Source organism: Oreochromis niloticus, linkage group LG12, assembly GCF_001858045.2.
Source record: "Oreochromis niloticus isolate F11D_XX linkage group LG12, O_niloticus_UMD_NMBU, whole genome shotgun sequence".
Taxonomy (NCBI): Eukaryota; Metazoa; Chordata; class Actinopteri; order Cichliformes; family Cichlidae; genus Oreochromis; species Oreochromis niloticus.
In genome coordinates, this window is record NC_031977.2 from 22,750,396 (window position 1) to 22,767,299 (window position 16,904).

The following is a 16,904-nucleotide window of genomic DNA, read 5'->3' on the forward strand; positions in this document are numbered from 1 at the left end:
GGTGGTGACTCTCAAAGGGGAACCAATGAGAACCCAGTGAGATACGAAATCGAATCCATAAGCGATATCAGTAATGGAATTGGAATTGCTAAATTCTTATCAATTCCCATCCCTAAGTATAAGAGATGTTAATTTGAAGCAATCAAAATAAAATTTTAAGTTGTGAGCATTACATAGGTTGTTTAAATTTATCACAAATCCTTTGGGCTTGCTTTAGGACAGTGTAAAAAATCTGTCAAATCAAACATGCAGAGCTACCCACCATAGTGACTGCTTGTGAATAAGACAGCAGCTGAAAGTAGCTTTTCCAACTGCATTGCATTAAGATAGTGTTGGACTGCAAAAGCCTCTACAGGTGATCTCTAGGAAGTATCAAATTATCCCTTTAGTGACATTCATGTTCATTTTTGCTGTTTGGGTTAATGTATTTTGGTTGCCTTGGAACAATAACCCACAAACCCAATAGGTATCCATAGTGTTTTAAATATCCACTCAAAAACACACTCTTAAGAACATTCCTCCGGCATGACATCACTTTTGAGGCTCTGAACTAAACAAAGAACAAGCTGCACTGTGGATTGTTTTTACTGTTAAGGGAGGATGGATCAGACATCTGCTCTCCCTTTCCAGCTGATACGCACTGAAAGGAGATTTGCTGAAAGTATGTGGGTGAGTGTTGATGCGGTCTACATTTGGACTTCTTGCTTGTTTATGTGTGTGCTTTGTTATGCCCACACATTATATTACTTTATTGCATCTACAAGCAGATTTCTATTTGTCGATTTCATTAGGTGACTCTTTGGCATGGCATCCAAGACTGGGCTTTTAAGTATAAGCACTTGACAACAACTAGAGTCTAACCTTGAAACGTGTCACTCATTCCTCATGCGCCGGCACTACAAAGCCTCATTTTCCCCTTACTTGAGGCACAGAGTCACCTCCTTGTTCCTGATGACCTCTGATATCTTTTTCTGCTATTTATTTTCAGAGTCTGATGCAATGATGTGTATGTGGGTGGGGCGGCTCTCTGGGGGCCCCAGCCTGGCCCTTGTTCATGTGATCAGGCCCTACATGGAGTGGCATTTGGCCTGGCCCTGTGGGGCCCCGTCTGGGAGCAGTGAGCTGATCTGCAGCCAGCCTAGAATGCCAGACATTTGAAGTCAGACTTGTTAAAAAAGAACGGAGGGTGGTAGGAGTTTCGTCAAATAGGCCCCTGTGTCTGAAATAACCCACAGACTGTCCAAGATGAAGGGAAAGGAGACAAAGCTTATTCCCATAAGCTGACATTAGGAAGCCCAGCCCTGCAACCTTTGCTTGGACAAGCTGTAATTTGTCTTATATGTGTGTTTTTCACTGGTCTCACAGGTCTGATAGCTTGTCTTAGTGTTTGTTTCAATATGTGCACAAAGTGTGAAACACTGTAACATCGTCTGTGCTATGGAGATTGAGCAGCTTAATAGTTATCATGGAGAGGATACCGTGACAAACAACAGGATGCTCTCTATTTCAATAAATATCTATCACATATTTTTTTCATTTAACCTTCTTTTTTTCAATCTCTCTATCTACAGTCTTTCATTCACACATGCAGGATCAACACTCTGTTCTCATCATCTTTTTTCCACATCTTTCTGTCTCATGGGACTGTTTTACTGGTGTCCCAGCTATGGGCTGAGCTGGACCGGGGTTGTCAATTATAGAACTATGATAGGGCCCTTGCTGCATTATGCATGGAAGTGTCCCGCTAGGGTAAAAAACGGCCTACAGCCAGGAACAGGGGATGGAGAAATGAAGGGATGAATAATGGATGGAGAGATGGAGTAGCAAAACACTATTGCAATCTGTGTCTCACCAAATTGAAGACTTGCCCTGGCTCACACCTCTGAAACTCAGGGCCAAGTCACCCTGGGTGACTCAGAGTCGCGAGGTTGTCATGTGAGAAAGCACAGGATGGCTTTAACCAGCCTTGAATTTTGTGTCAAGGACCCAATAGGGTACTGCCATCAGAAAGGTCAGCGAAGGTCTTGTCTGTTATTTTATGTGCAGATAGCCTCACATCATGATCATATTTGTTTAACAACCTCTGGAAATTAATTAATTACATCGTTTGAAAGCCCTTGCGTATTTTCTCTGAGTCATATAATTATCAGCAAAGAAAAGTTATATTTCAAATCTAATTAAATGTCAGAAAGTATAACTCCATGCCTTTAATGCATTGTTCAGAAGAACATGATTAAAAAGGGAAGACCAGTGAGCAGAGTTAAGCCTTATTACACCCAAAGGGCAATGTGTTGTAGAGCTAGCAGTCAATTAAAAAACAAATGAAGATCACTGACATCAAAAGCAGACACAAAACGGGGGCAACAAGTATGAATTAATTTACATAAAGATATCCAAGGCCCAATCAAACCTTCCATCATCAAACATTAACCCATTAATGTTCACAGAGGACATTTTATATTTTCACACCACCTTTTTCTGTTATTAGACTCAAAGTCTTATGTGTTTTATCATTTTTGGTGAAAATGATAGTGGAAGTGTCCAAAAGTTGATTCAGAATCAACTTTTGGAGATTTACTTACCTGGATGATTGAGCATGCATCAAGACGATAGTGGAAATGGAAATGACACAAGATGAGAAATGCAGGTATAGATGTAGTCCAGGTAAACTAATTTCCTCTTCCTTCCTTTTACGTGCTTCAGACACTACACAAACACGCACACACGAACACACGCACACGGAGAAAATACAGCCCAAAGCCAGCTGCTTGTTTACCAACATCTTTAGTCCTTGAAGTGCAGGTGTATTTTTATTCACGTATCTGGTTTGTTGCAGTTGGCCACTGTAAATCTTACAGGGAGGCACAGGAGAAGAGGTGCCTCAAGTGACATATGGCTAAATCTGAGAAAGATTCACTATTCATGAGGTGATTGAATTAGTACATTCAACTGACACTGAGAGGGCACGTTATGCGGAAAGGAAATGAATGCTAACGTTCCAAAATGTAAGATGTTGCATGCAGCCAAGTAACTAAGCCCTTTATTTAGAATACACGTCCCAATCTGTTTTATTTGGCATTTCCAGGTTGTACCCAAGTTAATTTTAGAAAGCCTGAACAGGAAAAAAAACAGCATTAAGTGGATGTTTTTGGAAATTGGATTAAAATCTAATTTAGAGGTCGGTTTGAAATGTGACTACAAATGTGTCAGATATGATAAGTGGTGATGTACTAGATATGTTTCTTCTCTTTTTAAAAAAAACTTTTTTTTTGAATTGTCGATAATAAAAGAAACATAAAAAACACTTAACACAGCAATAGAGAGCATATATCAGGTGGAGTTAGTTTAGAACAAATTTGCATACAACAAAAAGAAAGTTTTCATAGGACGCTGTGCACTCCTGTGAAAAACTAACCCTACTATCATAGGACCCAGGAGAATTAGGAGCAGGGAGGTGTTGGTAATCTTAATTGATCATCAACAAGTGTAAGCACCTCTATAAAAGCAGACCTTTTGGCAGTTTGCTGGTCTGGAGCATTCAGGTGTCTGTTAACACAATGTCACAATCTTCCCAGGAGTGGACAACCCTGCAAATTCATCCCAAAGTCAGGCTGTGCAATACTGACATAGTAAATAAACCAAGAGCTACTCTAAGAGCTCAGACCCTACAGTCCTCAGTTAGCATGTTAAATGTTAAAGTTTTGATATACAGAATATGGAAGCATGGCTTGGATTTGCAAAGATGCATCTGAACAAACCATATGACTGAAGTAATGTTCTTTGGACAGAGCAGATCAACATGGACATGTGTGGCCATGTTACCAAACACAACAACACAAGCGTCTCATGCTAACTATCTAACACTGTTATGGAGGGGTGACATTTTGGATTTGTTTTGAAACCCCAGGACCTGTGCACCTTGTAGTCACTGAGCTGACTGTGAACTCCTCTCTATACTAAAATTCTCTGCTAAAAAATAATAATAAAAGGAACACATAGAAAACATGTAAGGAAAAAAATCACACTGGATATCTATACTGACATGGACTGGATAGTGTGTTAGGAACAATAAGATGTCACATTGTTTGATGACAATAGAAATGATCAACCTTCACAGGGTTGAATTCAAAGACGCCTGGAAAATCTAAGTGAATGAGACAATGCATGGTGTCCTGGGGGATGCCCTTCCATATCTACACCTGGGCATCATTGAGCTCCATAATGTCCCAGTGGTTTTCTATTGGATTTAGGTCAGACAAGTGTTAGGGGCCAGCTAATGGTACCAGTTCCCTCATCCTCCAGGATCTGCCTGCATACTCTCGCCACATGAGGTCAGGCGTTGTTGTGTTGTTGTCCTGATACCTAGCCTGGGGAGGTTTGTAGGTCCCTGCATGGATATGGGTTCCCAGAGCATCACTGATCAAAATTGGTCATGCTGAAAGATGTTAAAGGCAGCGTAATGTTCTCCACCACTTCTTCAGACTCTTTCACATTTGCAACATGTGCTCAAGGTGAACCTGCTCTCATCTGTGAAACGCACCAATCGGGCTCCATGGTACTTGGCAGTGAGTGCAGGGCCCACTAAAGCATGCCCGACCTTCAGGGCACACTCATGAAATCTGTTTCTGATTGTTTGGTCAGAGATATTCATACCAGTGGTCTGCTGAAGGCTGTTTTGTAGGACTCTGGTAATGCTCATCCTGTTCCTCCTCGCACAGAAGGTTAAGTGTGTCTCCCAACACAGTCCTACTGATAGGTTAAGGACCTTCTATGGCCCTGTCCCGCTCTCTTAGAGTAATTGCCTGTTGCCTTCAATCTTCTTCATGTTCTTGATATTGTGTTGGGAGACACACTTAACCGTTTGACAATGGCACATATTGATGTGCTATCCTGGAGTTGGACTACCTGTGCACCCTCTGTAGGGTTCAGGAATCACCTCGTACTACCAGTAGTGACACTGAGCCTAGCCATTTGTTACAATGGTCTAGTCAAAGTCCAAATCTCAAACAGATTGAACTGCTTTGGTGGGACCTTAGAAAGCTGTGCACAAACATCAATGAGCTGAAGCAATCTTGTAAAGAAGAGTGGGACGAAATTCCTTTGCAATGATGTGATAGACTGATAAAGTCATACAGGCTTTATTCTTTTTCGTTATTGATGGTTATACAAGCTCCTGAATGATAGGGTGTTTCTTTTTCACGGGAATGTAGCTAGTTTTTGTTGTTTTTGTGTAAATCTTTTGAATTCCTTCGTCAAATTGATAGTTATACAAAAAGGGAGGGCATGAAAACAACAAAAGGTCTGGGCCAGTTTGGAGCTCAAACTCTTCCACCGGAGACTAGTCCTTGAAACATGTTATAAGCTCTGCCAGGTGACCTTCTGGGGTATCCTTTTCTCATTCGTACGGTGGTGCCATTTTGATGCAGTTCTTCAAGAAAAGGCTGAAAGTTTGGCTTTCAAGTCTGCCAGTCTCTTTTTATGAATATCATTTCTCAATCAATAACATCAAGTTTACAAAAAAATGTAACTTTGTCCTTCTCATTGCCCTCAAAACATCAGGGAGACCTGTTATGCTTATTTCCAGTTAGATTATTTTATTCCTGGACTGTATGCTTCAAGGTCCAAACAATTGTTCCTCATTATGTACTAGGCCTTTGTCCAGCCCCTGAATTCATGCAGTGTCTGAAACAGGACATTTCCGCTCCTTTCCCTTTAAAGCTATCCTCTTTTTAAGCCAACTTTCTTCCGATTGGCTGCTATTCAAACAGAAGGTTTGAATAGTTTGCTCTTGTGGTAGATCTGTTGTGCATAAACTGATAAATGACAGTTTGCCATGTGAATTTCTAGTAGTATTTGTAATTTTCAGTAGTCTTGCAGTATTATCACTCTGTGTTTTGTGATTGATTACAGTTGTTAGTGAAATCAACAGTTTCAATGAATAGCTTCTTTTTAAACATAATGTGCAATTAAAGCAGTTTACTTACAAATTATTGTGAGGCTTTGTTTCTAAACAGCGCTGAAAATGTACAATACATATCAGGTACAGCCATTCATCCCTGCAGCAGACCCTAGACTCAGATGTTTTGTGGGCTTAAAAGATGCATACACATGTGCAGGGAGTACATATACATGAATTTGTATGGAGGTCTTACCATGCATGTATTCATGACAGGTCCCCGATGTCAACTAATGTCAGTCAGTGTATCAGTGAATGTGAAAGATGCTGTTGTTGCTCATCACCACCATGGTGGGGTGACACTATTTGTCACTGTAGTGATGGATTCCGTCTCCCTCAGAGGAACATGTGCAAGCGCCGTCTCTGAAAGGCTGTCTTTGTGTTTCACACTCACTCACTCACACACACAAACACGGTGCTGTAACTGACAACAAAGGCGTGCTTATCCAATTGTGGGGGAATAAGATTAAGCTACAAAGAAACTCATATGCTAATGTTAGCATCTCCTGCTCCAGTGAGAGCCTTTGTTTGTGTAATCAGGAATAACATGGAATTAGATTTGAGATGCTGTCTCGGAAATGATGCTCATAAGACCCCATTGTATGATGTTGACATGTTCCTAAATAACTGAAGGGGAGGGCCTGCTTTCTGTCTGATGTAAAAATCCCCTGGGAAATAAAGAGTAGTTGTGCTGTTCAGATATCTGATTTTGTTTTCCTCTAAAACAGGCTGTGTGGCAGACCCGGCCTAAGCTATGTCTTTACTCACTGTTTTCCTTTATAATTGACTTAGCTTGTCACCATAATTAGGTTATGGCAAAGAAAAAAATAACTCCTCTGTCATCTGGTGGTTTAAGATGGTAATCTTTCCTTGATGAGAGCATCTCATTTTACAGCTTACTGTATTTCATCAATAGCAGCAATATGGGGTCTTAGTCTTACTGTCAACCCAACAGGTCAAGCAGTTGCAGCTGTTGTGTCTCAGAAGTTGAAAGTAAGACCACTCTGCATGGAGCAAATGCTATAATGTGTGGTCTACTAAGCCACACATTATAGCATCTTTAACATATTTGTCCCATGAGTGGGGTAGTGTGGCCTTTTGAAAAGTGCTTTTCACTAGGACCTGCAGTTTGCCATAAATTCTCCCACCGGTGTCAGGTCAGTGGTGGTCGGGACGCTTAAGATCTAGCGAGTGTGAAAGGAACTCTAGACAGTCCGGTGTTGTTGTATGAGCCAGGAGAGAGGGAGGCCATTCATTCGCACCTCTGTGACCCCTCTCTCATTCTTCTGAAGAAGAATAGCCTGCCTCTCACGCACAGTCAGCCCTAAGCCCCTCAGGGCATTAACAGCCTGTTACATAAGAATGAAGTAAAGAATGCTCCAAAAAAGTCTTCAGCCATGACCTTGGCTTTGATAGAGCCCTGTGATTGGTCCTGCTCTACTAGTGCAAAATCAGTTATTTATTCCTGTGATACCAAGCCTGATATGGATGTTGCTGAACCTGTAATAGCAAGGACTAGCTTGGTGATAGTATTGCTCCCCCACCCGTCTGAAATATTCCTTTTAAACAGCAAATTAAAGTTTTATCTGTCCATGATGAAAAGTTAGATTTTCAATCAAGTACAGATACTATAAAGGAATGTGCAAAAGTCTTGAGCCACCCTACATTTCTTTTTATATTGCTAGGAAAATGGAAAATAGGTGCTGCAATTTATTGACGTGTACAGAGTTTAAAATTTAAAATTCTGACAAGCCTGAAAGTCAATATTTGGTGGGTCTACATTTGCTTCTTTTTTTCCTGTTTCTTAATAACATGTAATCAGAAAGTATTTACAAAACTTCACTTGTTCCACATTTTGTTATGTTTCAGCCTTATTCCAAAATGTAATAAATACATTTTTCACCTAAAAATTCTGCACACAGTGACAACGTGAACGAAGTTTACTTGAATGTCTTACAAATTTATTAAAAATAAAGACTAAAAATGTAACATGTACGTAAATATTCACAGTCTTTGCCACAATACTTAAAACTGAGCTCAGATGCATCGTATTTCCAATAATCTTATGTCAAATGTTTCTACAACTTGATTGGAGTCCATCTGTGGTAAATTTAGTTGATTAGACCTTATATGGAAAGGCACACACCTTTCCATATAAGGTCCCATAGTTGACATTGTCTGTAGACCTCTGAGACAGTATTACACTGAGGCACAGGGAAGATTACAGAAAAATCATTAATGATAACCCTGAAGGTCCCAATGAGCACAGTGGCCTCCATCTGTAAATGGAAGAAGTTTGGAACCACCAGGTCTCTACCCAGAGCTGGCTGCCTGGCCAATCTGAGTGACCAAACTAGAAGGGCCTTAGTCAGGGATGTGACCAAGAACCCAATGGTCATGCTGACAGAGGTACAGCATTGCTCTGTGGAAAGAGGAGAACCTTCAGGAAGGACAACAATTTCTGAAGTACTTCACCAATCTGGCCTGTTTGGTAAAGTGGCCATTCCTCAATAAATGGTAAATGACAGCCTGCCTGGAGTCTGACAAAAGGCACCTGAAGGGCTCTGCTCTGATGAAACAAAGATTGAACTCTTTGGTCTGAATGCCAACCAAGTCTCATGTCTGGAGGAAACCAGGCACTGCTCATCACCTTTCCAATAGTATTCCTACACTGAAGCATGGTGGTAGCAGCATCATGCTGTGGGGATGATGTTTGGCAGCAGGAAGTGGGAAACTAGTCAGGATTGAGGGAAAGATGAATGTAGCATTGTAGAGATATCCTTGATGATAACCTGCTCCAGAATGCTCTGGACCTTAGACTGTGGTGAAGGTGGATGTTCTTGGGTGACATGTACAGTATCCAGTTCACAAGTGGATATCTTTGAAGAGATCTGATGGCTGTGCACTGATGGTCCTCATCCAACCTGATGTACCTTGAAAGGTTCTGCAAACAAGAACGGGAGAAATTGCCCAAAAATAGTAGAACCAAATTATAGCACTATACTCAAAAAGACTCAAGGCTGTAATTGCTGCCAAATGTACTTCTATATTGTACTGAACAAAGGCTCTGAGTATTTATATATATGTTATATTTTAGTTTTTTTATTTTTAATACATTTAATACATTTTAAGATGAGGCTGTAACGTGACAAAGTGTGGAACAAGTGCAGCGCTGTGAATATCTCGTTGGTGCAAAAATACTATTTTGGCTTCTTTGGCATTTTAATAGATGCAATTAAAGAAAGTGGAAGAAAGAATGTGTTTTATGACAGGCTCCTAGTAACAAAGTGCCTAAAGGTATAATTTAGTCTTCGTTAATTGGTTCTTTGCTAAGTTGTTTGTCATGTGTAGACACAACATTGGTTCATTCCTTGAATTAGGTGCCTTTTTCTGTTTGACTGATTCATGGGTCAGTGTTAAGTGGCTTAACAAACAAAACATTCCTATAAAAATGGGCAGGTAAAAGGATGAGCTAAAAATGGGTGAAAAAGTAGGCAATACCTAAAGAAAAACTTTAAAAGATGCATGCGACAGTCATTGTTCTCTGCTGGGTCATAATTAATAAGACCACAAATGTCGCCTTAAAAAAAAAAAAATTCTTTCCAAACTGTCATTAAAACTAAAGGAAAATATTATCTTTTAATTTGAACGAAAAGAATCTTGCTGTTTTATCCCTTTGTACAAGCAGGAAAGGCTTCTTATCTTTGGCATCACTAAAAGCACTTTGAGGATTTGTTTGAGTAGTTATTATCTGAATGTTTTGCATAGACTACTTTTGCATTCATATCGAGGGTGCACCTAGGTAAATATCACTTTTAGTGTTTGCATATGCTTCAAATACACAATCTGAAGTGTTTTAAATATATCTAATATTTATTTAGTTTTCAAAAGTCACTCTGGCACAATAAATCTGTAAATGTTGGAAAAAACCTACTGAACTTGCGTAACTCACTTTTAATTCAAATAATTTTACCCACTGTTATTTAACAAGTCCAGTCCTGGGAAATTGTGGCATTTAGGTTTGGCAAGCCTGCTGCATGAGTAAGTTGCCCTTCTCTAAACATAATGAAGAAATTGAGAAAAGGATGGGCAGTTTGTTCACTAGAAAATATGTGGGGTTGTGTTTCATGACAGGTTAAGGCCAAATTTTCCATAATCCTAGGTGTGGAGCTTACGTCAGCATCTTGATCTTTCTGCACAGAAGAACACTAGATCTCTGTGTCTCTGTTAGTTTAATTTTTTCTTGACTACTAATTCTGATGTCTGCAACATATTTTCTCATCTTTCACTCTGTGAACCTCCTAGATTACAATATTTTTATTAAAACATTGCCTAATACTTATCTGTGATTTGTGCCTCACACTCCTTTCTTGCCTTTTAGAATGTGCTTTTTTTCAAACATGCTATTATTGTGTCATTACTTTTGTCTTCCTCAGCCCCCATATAATTTTCCTGTCCCAGAGTGTGTTGTCTGATGGGAGTCCTGGTTCCGAAGAAAGCCTGTCTCTGTGTGGATCCAGGATTTGCCATGAGATTTCCCACTCCTGGTTTGGCCTGGTTATCGGAGCCAGAGACTGGACTGAAGAATGGATTAGCGAAGGCTTTGCCACCTGCCTTGAAGACATTATCTGGGCCCAAGCACAACAAGTATAAGATGTTTTTTCCATATTAATCACTGTATGACAATAACATACAATCACCAGCCACCACATTAGGTACACCTGTACAGCTGCTGGTTAATGCAAATATTAAAATATATAAACATGTAGGTTAAGACAACCTGCTAAAGTTTGAACTGAGCAGCACAGTGAAAGGTGATTTAAGTGCCTTTGGATGTGGCGTGGTTGTTGGGAGCAGAGGGGTTGGTCTGAGTATTTTAGAAACTGCTGAGGAACTCTACTGGGAATTTCCCACAAAACCATTCCTAGGGCTTACAGAGAATGGTTCAAAAAAACAGAAAATAACCAGTGAGCCAAAGAACAGAGAAGAATGCCAGATCACTTGAGCTGATGGGAAGGGAACAATACCTTAACAACAACTTAAATAATTTAAATAACCAGGAGCTACAAGGATTACAGCAGCAGACATCCACGCCAGGTGACACTCCTGTCAGCTATGAGTAAGATACTAAAATTCACAAAAAAAATCATCAAAATTAAACAATAGAAAGTTGGAAAAAACATTGCTTGGTCTGATGATTCTTGATTTTGCTGCAAAAATTAGATAATAGGGTGATAAAGGATAGATAAAGATAAAGGGCGCAAACAACATGAGCGCAAAGATCTTTTCTTGTATCTGTGGTTCAGGCTGCTGGTCCTGGTGTGGTCGATATTTCCTTTGCACTTTTTGGACCCCTTAGTATCACCTGAGCTGACCATATCCATACCTGTCCATCCCTGGTATTCTGTCAATATGAACCAAAATCTCACATAAATGCTTTCAGCATTTATGCTTGTCGAATTTATGCCACGAAGAACCAAAACAACTCTGAAGACAAAAGGAGGTCCAAGCTGGTACTAGCAAGGTGTACCTAATGAAGTGGCCAGTGAGAATAAAGGCAAGCAGGTGCCTTTGAGAAGGTAATGTTCTCTCATTAGAAATGATTTATTTGTAAATAATTGGAGTCATTAAAAAGAAATACTGCTAAAATATCATATAGCAAAATTCAACAAATACATAAAATGCAGGTCAGTATTCCAACCTTTCTTCTGCTCAAACATTACTGTGACAAAAACATACATTAAACTTTTTTTTAAAGGCAAATATAGAATATTGGCATGCAAAAAAGCAAAAACAGGAAATAAATATTGTTTGAAAACACAAGAGTTGGCCAAACAAACAAAATTTCCTCAACCAATCACGACATTAATCAATAGACCATACCTCTTTAGGTGTAAAACCACACCAGTCGCACAGTTGATTCATTAATAAAATCTTTTTCTAAAAACTGTCTTCCAAAAAATTTTAACGTCACATTTTCCCAAAAGTCCTTCTACAGCCAGATGGTTAATTAAGGATCCCTGCAAAAAGTATATAAGAGACTAAATAGATAAAAGAAGTGGGTGTAGCATTAATGTTTGCAACACTGACTTCAGCTCTAATCTTGTAGTTGATGGGGCTACAGACCTAATCCTCCCACTTGTATTCCCACACCATCTAGAGTTACACAAGTGCTTTTCTTTTGTCTGTGATGTTAAATCTCAACACCTTTATGATATGAACTTTACTCTGCTGAAAGGATTTAATCACATCTTCTTCCAAGTGTTGCCAAACTGAGTAACAGAGAGCGCTTCTATCACAGTGTCTTTGTGTTTTTGCAGAATTCACCATATTTAGCTCTTTTCATCTATTTTTTCTTTCTATTTCTTAATGGCAATTTTACATTGACTTTTGTCCACGTGTGTCTCCCTCCAGCTCTCTTTAGAGGAGAAAACAGAGCAGTTTGACCTGAAGGCACTTCTGAGGTGGAGAAGACTTTCCGATGAGTTGCAAAACTCAAAAGAGGAACTTCAGATCCTCAGGTGTGTCTTTATACAGAAACACTTTTTGGAGGGTACTTAAACAGCACCATGGCAAGAATCAAAGCTCTTACCTGAATTCAATCCATTGTGCATAGTCCACTTCTAACATGAAGTGATGCCTTCAGACTTGGAATCTGTGGAATCTTCAAACAAACTGCTGTTTGGTGTCTGGCCATAGTCTAAGACACCAGCTCTTATCACCAGTGATGATGCTCAAAACGAAGTTGATGTTCGCTGGCAAAATTAGGTTTTTAATTTGTTTTATTGATTCAGTTACCACCAAGTTTTGCATCATGTTATGATTATGTTGACCGTAAACAGCTTGCTAAAATAAAAAATCCATATACCATGAGATGAAAAAAAAAAGTGAAATGCGTTTGCAATGAACAGATTCTTTACAGTGAATGTTATCTTCTATTTTCAGACCAGACTGTGCCTAGATTTTTCTTAGTGTCTGCACATGCAGATGCACACATGAACGTAGAGTCTAGGCATTCCAGGGGTACAGGTGTGGCAGGTGTGGCAATAAAGTATATCCAGGTGTGCTGTACCGTCATGTCTTAGAAAAGCTCACATCACGAGGAAGCCAAGTGTGCGCAAACACATAAATTCAGACAGACGGACAGTGTGGGACCCACACCCTGCTTTATTTCATCCAGGGTGGAAGCAGAGTGTCATTGGGGATTATTGCTGTAAACCCCAACAAGGGGTTAACCCTTTAGGTAATGAAAATGCTGTTGATTTCTTTGTGCATATTACAGCTCTCATTAGACATTAAATCACTGGTGGTTACACTTGTGATATTTATGGATATTCACATTCACTTTAACAGTGAAATTCAGCCTGCTTCAAATACTTCATGTGGCGCTAGTGATGTTCTTTATTGGTGAATTTACCTTTGTTTTTAAAACTTTTATGATTTAAATTGTTCCAGGTCTTTAAGACTGCTGTCTGATAACGTCTTTATTTGTGGCAGGCTTCAACATGGAAGGAGCCATGGCTGTGAAATAGAATGTACCTTAAAATAAGAAGCTGGCAGTGAGGGAAAGGGTTAAATATACATTGGAGAGTGGTGTCTGTCAGGGTGTTCCTCCACAAGACAGGCACATGGGTTGTTACAGAGGATCATGCTTAGGTTTCTCGTCACCTGATGGGGTTACATCAACAGCATAAAACTTTTTACAGTATGTGTACACACACACATGCACATATGCTTGCAAGCCTGGCTGCATGTTTTGACTGACTGCTACATGGAAACATGGTGTGTTGCATTTGTAGTGAAAAACATGTTATTGCCAAAGTGGCAAATAACTCCAAAAGGATTGCCAAAGCAAGGTGGGGCATAAATGAACCCTGCTCACAGGCTTAATGATCTTAATGGTTGAACACATTTAGTCTGTGTGACTGCAAGAGTGCGGTTATTACTCTGAAAATGTGCTCCTGTTTGTGTTCCTTTACTTCTGTCAGCATGTACATTTTGGCGAAGCTAATTATTGTTTGTTTAATTTCAGCAGAGGCCCATTGTAATTATAGTGCATCTACGCATTGTGTTATAACATTTTATCTTCTGAGTCTTTCCTATATAAAAACTCTTTATCAGCTTCCAGGGAAGAGCTATGACATTTGCTGCCAGTTATGAGGTAAATGTAGTCATTGTTCATGTAGTTTGAGTAAACTGATTTGTAATGTTGAGTGCCTTTTAGTGCCCAGCAAGTCAGATAAAGCTGTGGGCATTTGATGTGACACCATAATGAAGAATGGAATTCAGCATACAGTATGCGTCGATGGAAAAATAAACGATAGTAAATGACTAATGACTCAGTTATTACAGTTGACATGGAGCAGCTCTTCTAGTTTCACCTATAATTACTACTAAATTATTGTTATTTTTCCAGGGGAAATTTCCCATATAAAAATTAATTATAACTCAGCGTTATTGAGTTTTTTGTTTTCCATATGAAAGCTGTTGTCTGATGAATTGCGCAGCAGTCGAGATTAACTTTGATCTTTGTTCTTGATCCTGTGGTTAATACAGGTGATGCAGAACGTCAACTGTGGGTTTTTTGAGGCTTTGACCACACTGCAGTCTTCATCAGTTTTTTCAGTGGACATTAAAATGACTCTGAATTCATCATCATTATTATAGCTTATGAATTGAACAACAGTTCCTGAAAACTTGAAAACTGATAACTAACCCAAGGATGCTGCTGTGAGGCTTCTCACCATGTCCCCTAAAAGGTCCCATGTAACACAGATTTTTGTCTTTCTTTACTCCCCAGGAATTTTAAGGGTTCAATTTGAAATTTTGGCCATCGTGGTTTGATGTCTCCACATATCAGTGAGCTACTACAACCACACATAACGTCTAGATCTCATAGGTGTATTGGCTGTACCGAGATCAAAGTTAAAGACAAAAGGTGATTGTGCTTTTGAGGTTGTGGAACCTCGTGAAGATCTGTGGACACTAATGATACCTTTACAAAGAAACTTAAGAACCACCTCTGCCTCTGTCAGCTTGCCTATATTATTATTATTATTATCTATTTTTACAATTTTAGTTATTGTATCTTAGTCTGTACTATAAAGCACTTTTTGAATTTTGTATGGCCGTCAAAGTCTGGACACAGATCACTTTTTCATGTGGGATACACAACCTTTGTGCCCAAGCCCACATGTAACTGTGTTTGCATTAGAACCACATGTACATAAACACTAACTCATTGTCACAACACAGTGAAGAATCTCTAATGGATCTGCTGAAGGGAAGGAAAGGAAACCACAGTGGGATATATACAAAGAGATGTCCTCACCATACACACATGCACACACAAAGGCTAAATGGTAGGTTGTTCTTTCCAAGTTCAGTAGGTCACAATTGACACCCCATGATCCAGCAGGGGCCCCAGTGGCCAGTGTTTATCAGTCCATTTCAGATGAGTTATATTTAGGGCAGCCTGGGCCAGACGCCATTCTCCCTGCTGATTTACTGGGCTGCTGGGAGCGCTGCTCTACCTTATCCGGTTTCCACAGTCAACCCAGTGTAATTTGTCAGGATATGGCTCACGGAGCTATAAACCTCTCGTGTGTGTATGTGTGTTCTCGTTTGACATTAAGTTCTGTCAGTAATAGCTCCTGATTTCCTCTCGCTTTTTCTCTCCCTTTCAATCTCAGACACACCCAGGTGTACGCACGGCTACGCGTGCACACACACAGACAAACACCCCCCCACTCACTGCCCTACAAGTCAGATAAGAACGCCATTTATTCTGAAATACATTTAGCTATTACGAGACGCTGAAGGCAGCAAGCACCGTTTCCTCCTAAAGTTTTAGTTAATCATCCCTGACAAAGAGAGGCAGCCAAACCCAGGGATTCACACATCCATACATCCCTTATAAAGAAGGCTGAAGTCCCTTTGTTTAACATGACAGTGATGAATCAACATTTTTTTCTCTCCGTGGTCTGCTGCTAGTGTCTCTGACATAAGAAATGGTTACATTTTCCGTGGAAAGACAGTACATGTTCTGTCACTGTTTTCATCTTTTGTCCTAATCCTTCTTTTTCCTCTCAGACCCACAAACACATACAAGTTCCCAGGGGTACAGCGCATCCCGCTGTCTTAAAGAGAGTCCATTTCATCTTATCGCAAGGAACAGACAGCCACAGGCTCAAATGGGCAGGTGACTGGACAGAGAGCAAGTTTTAAAAAATCCAGTATTTAAAGGAAAATGTTGATATAAAGGGACCACATACAAAACAAACACTATATTGCATATTTTAAGTTTTAATTTGTAGCCTGTTTGTTATATCCAAATGTGTTATTCATTAATATACAGTCACTGACAGACTGAGAATAATGAAAGTCTTTATTTCTGGAGAGTCAACATCATTAGTTTGATTTTCTGAGGCAGATTTTCCGAAATCAGGTCATTTCCATAGCGATTTCTCTCGCACAGCATTTATATGACATGCATACATCCACACAAATGGGAACACGCCCTCAGATGCATGATGAAAGTGCTTGAAAGAATGACCAGTCGAATTTAGAAATTCCAGGAAGCTGATGACTTCCTCTCTCTCAGTACACTAAGCAAACCAAACATTCCTGTCTATCTTCTGCCCTTGATTTCTCCCACACCTCCTCCTTGTCTTGTCCTCAGCCCTAGTCTGCTTTACCCCCCTCTCTTCTGCATCCTGCCTTCCCTCTTCTGGTCACCATGCCTGGACAAACACTTGTGTAAATCAAATATTTGACCAACTTGTGGCTCCCTGCTGAAGCTCAAGTCAAAAAATTAAACAGTCACATGTGACTCTCTGTGCCTTTAGCCTTTCCGATCGTCCATGTACGTGTGCGTGTGTGTGTCTGGCTCTGTCACGAAGCGGTCCTGTGGAAAAGTGCAAGCCAGTGATGAAGGGTGTATTGATTG

The 16,904-nt window shown here is 39.9% G+C and overlaps 1 protein-coding gene across 4 annotated transcripts in view; it reads left to right on the plus strand.

Annotated features, from left to right (window-relative positions):
- aopep (aminopeptidase O (putative)) overlaps nt 1-16,904 on the plus strand; it is a 110,525-nt gene that overhangs the window by 44,012 nt on the left and 49,609 nt on the right. For all 4 annotated transcript variants that reach the window (XR_003213176.1, XM_005452128.4, XM_019365862.2 and 1 more), the window contains exons 7-8: nt 10,393-10,603; nt 12,371-12,477. Coding sequence is in view for 3 of the 4 variants with exons in the window: in XM_005452128.4 (XP_005452185.1) it covers nt 10,393-10,603; nt 12,371-12,477 (318 nt within the window). In the remaining variant the exon portion in view is untranslated. The remainder of the gene's footprint in view (nt 1-10,392; nt 10,604-12,370; nt 12,478-16,904) is intronic.